The following is a 9,041-nucleotide window of genomic DNA, read 5'->3' on the forward strand; positions in this document are numbered from 1 at the left end:
GGATTAGCCTGTGTCTGCCTCCTGACTGCTGGGATTAAAGAAGTGATTCATCAAAGGGTTTAGGGACATCTAAGCCCATCTCCAAAACTTGAGTTCAGAACTCAGGCCAGTGCATGACCCAGCTTCCACTGCAAGGACCTCAATGCACAGAGAAGTAAACTTGCCAAGGATCACACAGTGACAGCGTCTGAGCTAGATTCCTATTTGAAAACAGTATTAGTAGACAAAAACAGTTTCTGATCACCAGAGCTGCTAAAGGTTGGGTCAGAAAGCCTCACTGAAGCCTTGGGGGGTGGAGGGGGGGACACGACACATGACTTGTGATTCACTTCCCTGTGCTTTCTGTATGCCAGGCTGCCTATATATATCATTAAGTACCTGGATTTAAGTTGAAGCGTTCTGCATGTTAGAGGTTTGACTTCAGCAGAATCTCTTCCAACAGACTTGGACCAGCCTAGGGTACCTCACAGTAAACTTGGGGTCCTTTGTTGTAAGGAATTGTCCCCTAGATTCTGGTCCCTTCCAACAGGCCAGCACATTTCAGTGGCATCGAGCTCTTAAGAACAGTAGTTTTGTGGGCCAGGCACTGTGCTAGCATCTGGAGATAATAAGCCAAGATCTAGCTTATGCCTTGGTGCAGTGAAGCAAGAGGCAAGCTCCAAGGATCTTTCCATCTGCACAGGCAGAGGGCGTTGGAAATTAGGTGGCCAGTTCACAACAGAGGAAAGGGAACTCTCCCAGCCCCTTCCTCTCTGCCTCTTCCAAAGCACCCAGGGTCCAGGTGCTTGGCAGAGGGACGGGAAGTTGGGGCCTTACCAGTTTCTCGTGACTTCCTGTATGGAGCAGAGGGAACTAGCATTTATTGAGGTTTTTAGCACGTCGTCACATGAAGTTTTTAGCTGCATTTTCCCAGGACAGGAATGATTGCATCTTGCTTTGCAGATGTAGTCACATAGCAGAGCTAGGGTTTGAAGCCAACACAGACCGATTGCAGACTCCATGCTTTTCTCTCCAAAGGAGCTCCAGAGGTGGAGATAACTAGAATATCCTGGGGTGCAAGCCAGCTACTGTGTCCCCAGAGCCTGTGCGAGCTCTGAACCCTTTAATTAATCACTCTAATCCCAGCAGAAGCCTGGACATGATTCCTACCCAGAGCCTGTGGCACCTGGCCCTATTTAGCGATTTGGTGGTGGGAGATAAACTTCCCAGGCAAGCAAGCCTCATCACCATTTGCAGTACAACAATCCAGATTAAAGTAAAGAGTTTTGTTTTATTTGGAGATTAGTTAGCATTACAGATGACAGTGATACAAAAGCCCAAGGCTACCACATCCCCTCCCCAGATCTGTCAGGTTGTCCCCACAGCCCACATCAGAGGACAGCCAATCTGATCTTTGGGGGAATTCAATCAACCTAAGACCTGGGCTTCTATTTCTGTAACTTTAATATCACTCCCTCTTCAAATCCACAATTCCGATTAATTGTCCAGGTGGCAGGAAGTCAGGCAATGGGGCTCTGAACCATGAAAAGGTGGGTCTCCCAGCTGTCAGGCACAGGAGTAGTACCCTTCCCCTGGCTCATAGATAAGGTCCTGGCAGGACTCACTCAGACTGGTGGCTGCCCCTTCAGAGGGCAGAGATCATCAGCTAAGAATGGGGATGGGGAGCCAAGCCTGGCGGTAGAGGCCGACAACATGGCCCCTTACCTTGACGATACCTCCTGATGAGATAGTGGGCATATGCCTCGAAAACGACCAGGGTGCCAGGCAGTAAGAACTAGGCTCCAGCCCCTACACAGCGAAAACGACCAGGGTGCCAGGCAGTAAAAGCTAGGCTCCAGCCCCTACACAGCGAAAATGACCAGGGTGCCAGGCAGTAAAAGCTAGGCTCCAGCCGCTGTACCGGACCTTCAGCTAGGTTGCTGAAGGTTGGGAGTGGAGGGATGGGTCTCTGAGCTAGACTCTTAGAGAACATTCCCTGTGTTAAAAGAGGCGGGAATTCTTAATGTGCTCCACTCCAGGAGAGAATCTTGGAGAGGGCTACAAGAGCCAGAGCCAAACTCCTAAGCGCTCTACAGCTAAATTAGGAGTGATCTCTATTGGTGACAACAGCTGAGGTATAGATAAGGTCAGACAGGCTGCTCAGTGAGGTCTGAGGAACAATTTGCTCTAAAGAAGGGTGAACCCCTAAAGTCCCACTTGGTCCCCATGGGGCTGCAGCTTTAGCCTCTGCTTGACTCTGCCCTGGACCCAAGCTGGGAGCTCCACAGGAGGTCTGTGGGCATGCTGAAGTCTGCTGAGCTGAACTGGTGGGGTATAGAGGCTGGCCTGGTGTTCCAGGGTCCCAGGGTTGCTGGGGAATGTCTGGAAGAGAAGAGGCGTTTCGAGGAAGCTTCAGCCTAGGATTTAGGGCTCCTGGCTTTCTGTTCTTGATTCTCTTGGCTCTGCGGTTCTGGAACCACACCTGATAGGGAAAATGAAGGGATATATTTTGGCACCAGCACACTCTCCTGGGACAGAAATCTGAATATGAAGGAAGGGAGGATTCCCAGAGAGGAGAGGTGCTGTGTCAAGCCCAGAAGTTGGACTATTGCAGCTCACCTGGATCTTGGCTTCAGGCAGGTGAGTTACCTGGGCCAGGTACTCACGGGTACTGATGTCGGGATAGGGCCTAGCTGCAAAGACCCGCTCCAGCTCCAGCAACTGCCCAACACTGAAAGTGGTCCTCTTTCTCCGATGGGGACCCAACCCACTGGCACAGCCTGTGGACCGGGATGGGAATCAAACCAGGACTCCCTAGCAAGAGCCTCAGCCCAGCTTCAAAGCCATCCTCAACCTCCACAGCCCCTACTCCTTACTTACACTCCTCACCCTTCATCATCCCTCCTTGCTACTCTCCGTCACCCTACCCACCCTTTCCCCACCAGATCACCTGGAGATGCTTCCGCTTCCACAGGACTGGCCATGGAGCTGGCACAGGGCGAGGAGTCAGGGGGCCATGCCAGGGCTATTGTCCACAGCAGGCTCAGGCCTCAGGGTTTTAAGCTGTTCTGAGTGGGTGGCTCCGCCTCCAGAGGGAAGAGGCTTAGCATTCCCTCCAGGGAGGCTGAGAAGGGGGAAGCAAGGCAGGATTGGGGCTGGTAGAGTTCTAGGTTGGACCAGATTGATACACATCCCAGCTTTCACCAAGAAGCTGGTCACACCTCCCTCCTCAAACTTCAGCCTCTGGCAGTCTCTGCTTTGGGTCCTGTACTGTGTGAAACCCTTCCCCCAAACCACAGAAATCTACCTCCCCAAAGTTTCCAGGGCTTCAGCTGCTCTCTAAGATCCCCCAGTGCCCTGGTCTTGGCGCCTTCAGGGAAAAGTGAGTGAATTCCTGTCCCGCTCTCTGAGGACTGGGCAGTGAAACCGGGTGGGATGAGGGTGTTGTTGGAGCCACTTACCGTCAGGAGGGCTAGGGAACAGTTGCCACTGCCAGCTTATCCTCAGGGCTCCTCAAAAGGCCAGACAGAGGCTGGGCAGTGATGGCACACACCTTTAATCCCAGCATTTGGGAGGCAGAAGCAGGCAAATCTCTGAGTTCCAGGTCAGCCTGGTTTACAGAATGAGTTCCAGGACAGCCAGGGACACAACAGAGAAACCCTGTCTCGAAAAAGAAAAACTAAAAGGCGGGACAGGCTTCCTGAAAACCAGGATCCTGGAGATAGGGAAGGTTCCTTGGGTGAGCCAGGGGTTCACAAAGACTTTTAATTTTACAGCCACACTTTCCTCTGGTGAGGATCCTCTGAGCTGCTTTACTATGAGAAAGGGGATGTATACCAAAGTTCTTTCTGCCCCCCCCCATGCCCAAGGCAGAAGCCTCAGAGAAAAGCCCCCGTTAGGTAGTGTTGTGGGAGTCTATCTTACTTGGGAATTAACTGTCATCTAGATTCACGGTGAACAGCAAAGCTGAGTTGAATTCCACTCTCTAGCTCCTCACCTCCTCTGAGGCCCTGTTAACTCCATCATCAAAGAAGCCTCACCTGGAGAGGGTGGCTGGGTAACTTGTCATCACCACAGGGGCTGGAGTTCATGTTTAACAGTGGAGCAGGATGGACTAGGGATTGTGGGGGGCACCGAATGTGATGCATGGGGACTTGGAAGCGTAGCTCTCACAAGCCTCCAGTGTTTCTGGTTTAGGAAGATCACCCGAGCCAAGTGGGGTCTTCTCTGTCGCTCTCAATCAGCCCTGAGAGCCCCACTTGTCCTCCTTTGTCCAGGGGACAGGGCTGCCCACCCTATTCAGGACAGTAGTCTTAAACTTGGGGCCAACAGACTTTATTGGGCTGGAAGGAAAAGGCTGGAGAATGGTTTCTGGAGTCTCCGCTGTGTGGGCTGATTCCTACTTTTCAGGGACTGAGCAGCCCAGCCAATACTGAGCAATAGAGCGTGGGTATGGAGGGTTCACAGAGTCCACTCGCCGCGTTCTAAGGTTGACTCGGTAGTACTTGTCTGAAAGAGAGAATGGAAAGAAGGTGTGTGAGATCCTGCCTGGTCCTGTCACTGGAAAAAAAAGAGAAAGGAAGGAAGGAAGGAAGGAAGGAAGGAAGGAAGGAAGGAAGGAAACAAGAAACAACAACAAAAGGGTTTCTCTCAGAAGTGAAAGTGAACATCCTCCAGGCAGATAATCTGGTCACCATCTACAGGTAGTGTTCAGCTCTCACAGACCAAAATCTACAAGAAAGGTCCCGGCAAAACCAGCTTCAGGGGTAGCAGGGACTCCCACCTCCAGAGAAGAAATAGACGCTCTGAATGGGCTCGCAGGTGGCAGGTACGTGCCAGTTCATATCGTAATAATAATCATCGTTGTAGGTTCCTAGATCGCTCTCCTCACTAGAGAAGAAGGGGAACCAGGCTGAAAGCGATGGGCGACGGGAGTTCAGGCTGTGGCGGCTGTGGCGACTGTGGCGGGCGTGGCGTGAACGGTAGCGTTTTCGGCTGCGGCGCCTAGACTTCTTTTTTTTGGCCCGGAATGCATGAGATGTGGAGTCCGCAATGTAGATGTGGCCAGTCATAGCAGCATCCACTTTCCCTGGCACACCATGCCAGTCCCGGCTGATGAACTGGGGTCCGCTGGTGCCTTCTGTAGCAGGGAAGGGGTTAATGGATTTTGAGGATCCAGGCTTTGATTTCTCCAGCAGGACACACACACACACACACACACACACACACACACACATACACACATGCACACATATTGGAACAAGGTTTCTCCCATGGCTGGTCTGAAACTCACTATGAAGACCAGGCTGACCTCTTAACTCACAGAGATCTGCCTGCCTCTGCCTCCCCAGTGCTGGGATTAAAGACGTGGGCTACTACAGCTGGCTCCAGCAGGCCCTATAGAGTTCATCTGCTGTATTCTGCCCAAGATACACAAGGTCATGCTAGAACTCAGTACTCAGCACCCAGTCCTTAGACTCCCTGTCCAGTGCTTTTTCCTGTGTCCTCTCTCCGTTGTATCCCTCGTGTCTCTGCCCCCTCCCAAACCCCTTATCCTCTGGCCCCTCCTTCTGTTGTGTTAGGCAAAGTTCAAGGTATGGGGTCCAAGTGGAGCCAAGCCTCACCCCCAAAAGTCAACAGAAGCAAAGTCTAGCCAGAGCAAACAGCTCTTGATCAATGGGGCCACAATTCCAGTCCCCTCCCCCCTAAACCCCCACCACCACCACCACCATAATTCAGCCCTGCTCCAAACCCACTTTCTGAAGAAAGAAGCCAGACTTGCTCTCCCTCCATACCTGAGGAGCTATCCCAGAAGAGGAGCTCAAAGATGTTGTCCCAATGGCCCCGGTGAAGCAAGGCAAAGCGCTCAAACACGGTTGACAGAGAGCTGCCTTCACAGTCCTCTTGGCTGGGCTGCTGTTGGAATTCGTACTCCCAGTACTGCCTCCCTGAGGAGCAGGACAGCTGGCGTCAGAAGGGCTGGGGAGCTTTGAGGCAGGATAGGAGCATACCCCGAAGCCCTGACTCAGGGAAGTGTAAGAGAGAGCAGGGACTCCTTCACTACCTGCCCCTGCACCTCCCACCCTGTGTACCCTTGAAGAAGTAGGCTCTCTCCCGGCCACTGTAGCGGTGGGCAGGAAGAGCTAAAGCGGCGTCGATATTGTCTGGTATGCCATCGAAGCCTTCAGAGATGTTTCGGGGATAATCAGGGTCCAAGACACCATCATCGAAGCGCCAGTACTGACTTCCCTGAGAGGCAGGGAAGATGAAAAGGTGAAGACATACTGCTGGGTAAAGAGGCAGTGCTGAATCCTGAACTGGCTCTCAGCAGCTCCTGGAACCCCTGACTACCTTGATACTCTTTACCTTGACTCACGGGCTTGGGTCTGGTACCTTGAAAAAGTAGGTCTTCCCCTGACAGTTAATGCGAGTGAAGGCAGCATCAATGGGACCCTCGATGCCCCAGACATCTCGGATGAGTTTGGGGTACCCAGGCTTCACCGCCGTTTCATCTAGCTCATAGAAGTACTGCCCTAGAGTAGGGGAAGCTGTGTGAGAAACAGATGTTCCTAGGGCAGACCCCCCCCCCCCCACCAGACTTGTCCATTGAGGCACCTCGGAAGGCAAAGATGGAACCGTTCTTGAGGTCCGTGAAGGCGTCAAAGGGCTTCCCATTACACAGCTCTTCCTCTGGGAAGACAGAGGTCCCTTGATCAGTGGTGTCAGGCCTTTGCTGGTACTCCACTTCAGGTCCTGGGATGCTTGCCTCCGGTTCAGGAGCCTGTTCCTCGGGCTTCAGGAAAGATGTTGGCTTTGAAGTGCTTTCAGTTCGGGGCTGCAGAGGAACGGTCCCTGGTTTTACAGCGGAGCTGGTGCCGTTCCCGGTCCCCTCCGGAGAGTCATAGTTCCAGTACTCATCTTCCGGCATCGTGAACACATCCCCCCGAGTCACTGCAGGCAGAGAGGGCAGTAGTGAGTTTCCAGGCGCACAGGGGACCCCATGCCCACCCACAGGGCTCTGAACAAACCTTTGGGCTTGCACTGTTCCACGTAGTCAGCACAGCAACTCTGATAGTAACTGCAAAGCTCGTCACACTGACACTTCCTGGTGGCCACAAACCCCTGCGCGCAGCGGCCCTTGCATGACTCTGCGGGAGGGAACACCAGTCTTTACAGCTCAGGCCAGGCAACCTGCCCACCCTGCACTGCCCTAGATGCCCACCAATCACCCCCATACCTTGGTCAGCTAGAGAAATCCATGCCAGTAGGGCTAGTATGAGGAAGGGCCTCAGAGGTGCCATGGCAGGCCTCTAGCAGAGGGCCTGGCTAGCTGACCTCAGAGCTTCCGGAGTCTCGCCGTCCTGCTTGGAAAAGGAATCAAACTGAAGAGAAGTTGCTATTTTACTGGGTTTCTGCTTCTATTTGTTCATCCTCTGGCCCAACCCTATTCCCCTCCTCCAAACACAGCTGCAACAAAGGGTCACATTCCCAGAACCCTACCCCTAGGAGAGCTGGGAAATAGAACCCTTGCCAAGACCAGAGTCAGGAGGGTCATGGGCAGCTGGGATAGCATGGAGGGTTGGGAAGGCAGAAAGAAAGCAGGTGTTGTCACCCTGTGAGCCGGTTGCATTCATCTCTCCAAGTCTTGCTTTTCATAAAATGCGACCATGGTGCCTGGCCTCATCAACAGCAAAATGCTTGATGCCTGGAGTATCTTCCAGCTCATCCCATAAGCAGTTATTGATTTACTGTTTGGTTAGGGCTATCCCCAACTAGATGTTTGTCCCATCCTACCCCCAGTTTCCAGTTGAATATTTGGGGCAGTGGAGAGGAAGGAGGGGTGGGAGGAGAGCTGCTAAGCGCTCTGGGGGAGGTTTCTCTCCTTATCATAAAAGAACAAAGCTTCATTTCTGGCCTCTCCTTGGGGAAGCATGGTTCTCTCTAAGCTGGGTTCCACAGCACAGAAAGCAATGGCTCCTACTGCTTTGGGTCACAACCCATTCCTTTCTTTTCTTTTCTTTCTTTTTTTTATTTTTTATTTTTCGAGACAGGGTTTCTCTGTGTAACAGTCCTGGCTGTCTTAGAACTTGCTCTGTAGACCACGAACTCACTAAGATCCACCTGCCTCTGCCTCCTGAGTGCTGGGATTAAAGGCGTGTGCCACTACCACCTGGCCTCCTTTCTTTTACTTTATATTTATGCATTTTATTTTGTGTGTGTGAGTGTCTGCACCATGTGCATGACAGATCAGTGCATGGAGGTCAGAAAAGGACTTTAGACACCCTGGAACTGGAGTTTTGAACAGTTGTGTGCTGCCATGAGCACTGAGAATCAAATCGGGATCCTCTGTGTGAATGAGTGCTTTTTTATCTATCTATCTATCTATCTATCTATCTATCTATCTATCTATCTATCTATTTATGTATACAGTATTCTGTCTGTGTGTATGTCTGCAGGCCAGAAGAGGGCACCAGACCTTATTACAGATGGTTGTGAGCCACCATGTGGTTGCCGGGAATTGAACTCAGGACCTTTGGAAGAGCAGGCAATGCTCTTAACCACTGAGCCATCTCTCCAGCCCCCTCTTTTTTTTTTTTAAGATTTATTTATTTATTGTGTATACAATGTTCCTCCTGCATATACACCTCCATGCCAGAAGAGGGCACCAGATCTCATTACAGATGGCTGTGAGCCACAATGTGGCTGCTGGGACTTGTACTCAGAACCTCTGGATGAGCTGCCTATGCTCTTAACCTCTGAGCCATCTCTCCAGCCTCCTAAAGATAAGGGTTTTTGTTGTTGTTGTGTTTGTTTGTTTGTTTGAGACAGGGTTTCTCTGTAACTTTGGAGCCTGTCCTGGAACCAGGCTGACCTCGAACTCACAGAGATCTGCCTGTCTCTGCTTCTCGAGTGCTGGGATTAAAGCTATGCACTACCACTGCCCAGCTAAGAATGGGTGCTCTTAAGGACAAAACCATTTCTCCACTCCCAGAGCCCATTCCTGAGGCTCCCACTAATCCACTGGTCCTCAGTGGACCAGCCCTGAACTCACCTTCAATGAT

At 51.8% G+C, this 9,041-nt stretch overlaps 2 protein-coding genes across 2 annotated transcripts; both read right to left on the reverse strand.

The window, feature by feature from the left end:
• Nucleotides 1-1,250: 1,250 nt before the first annotated feature.
• Nucleotides 1,251-4,154, reverse strand: Sebox (SEBOX homeobox). The gene is made up of 3 exons (XM_085695446.2): nt 2,930-4,154; nt 2,599-2,759; nt 1,251-2,461 (listed from the first exon to the last, which is right to left on the reverse strand). Exons 1-3 carry the CDS (start codon nt 2,961-2,963, stop codon nt 2,081-2,083), a joined length of 576 nt encoding a protein of 191 aa, XP_085551572.2. The 5' UTR covers nt 2,964-4,154; the 3' UTR covers nt 1,251-2,080.
• A 144-nt stretch (nt 4,155-4,298) lies between these two features.
• On the reverse strand, nt 4,299-7,378 carry Vtn (vitronectin). Its single transcript, XM_085695445.2, has 8 exons — nt 7,217-7,378; nt 7,008-7,127; nt 6,595-6,930; nt 6,373-6,512; nt 6,072-6,228; nt 5,775-5,927; nt 4,763-5,119; nt 4,299-4,488 (listed from the first exon to the last, which is right to left on the reverse strand). Exons 1-8 carry the CDS (start codon nt 7,278-7,280, stop codon nt 4,379-4,381), a joined length of 1,437 nt encoding a protein of 478 aa, XP_085551571.2. The 5' UTR covers nt 7,281-7,378; the 3' UTR covers nt 4,299-4,378.
• Between the last annotated feature and the right edge of the window lie 1,663 nt (nt 7,379-9,041).

The sequence above is a fragment of the Myodes glareolus genome, chromosome 9, assembly GCF_982192425.1.
Source record: "Myodes glareolus chromosome 9, mMyoGla1.1, whole genome shotgun sequence".
Classification (NCBI taxonomy): domain Eukaryota; kingdom Metazoa; phylum Chordata; class Mammalia; order Rodentia; family Cricetidae; genus Myodes; species Myodes glareolus.

Coding starts and splice junctions, on each gene's coding strand:
- Sebox (XM_085695446.2), bottom strand. CDS start 2,963: ATGGCCAGTCCTGTGGAAGCGGAAGCATCTCCAG. Junction 2,760..2,929: donor GGAAGCGGAAGCATCTCCAG/GTGATCTGGTGG, acceptor CCCGGTCCACAG/GCTGTGCCAGTGGGTTGGGT. Junction 2,462..2,598: donor TGCCTGAAGCCAAGATCCAG/GTGAGCTGCAAT, acceptor TTTCCCTATCAG/GTGTGGTTCCAGAACCGCAG.
- Vtn (XM_085695445.2), bottom strand. CDS start 7,280: ATGGCACCTCTGAGGCCCTTCCTCATACTAGCCCTACTGGCATGGATT. Junction 7,128..7,216: donor GATTTCTCTAGCTGACCAAG/GTATGGGGGTGA, acceptor TCCCTCCCGCAG/AGTCATGCAAGGGCCGCTGC. Junction 6,513..6,594: donor TTCCATCTTTGCCTTCCGAG/GTGCCTCAATGG, acceptor CCCCTACTCTAG/GGCAGTACTTCTATGAGCTA.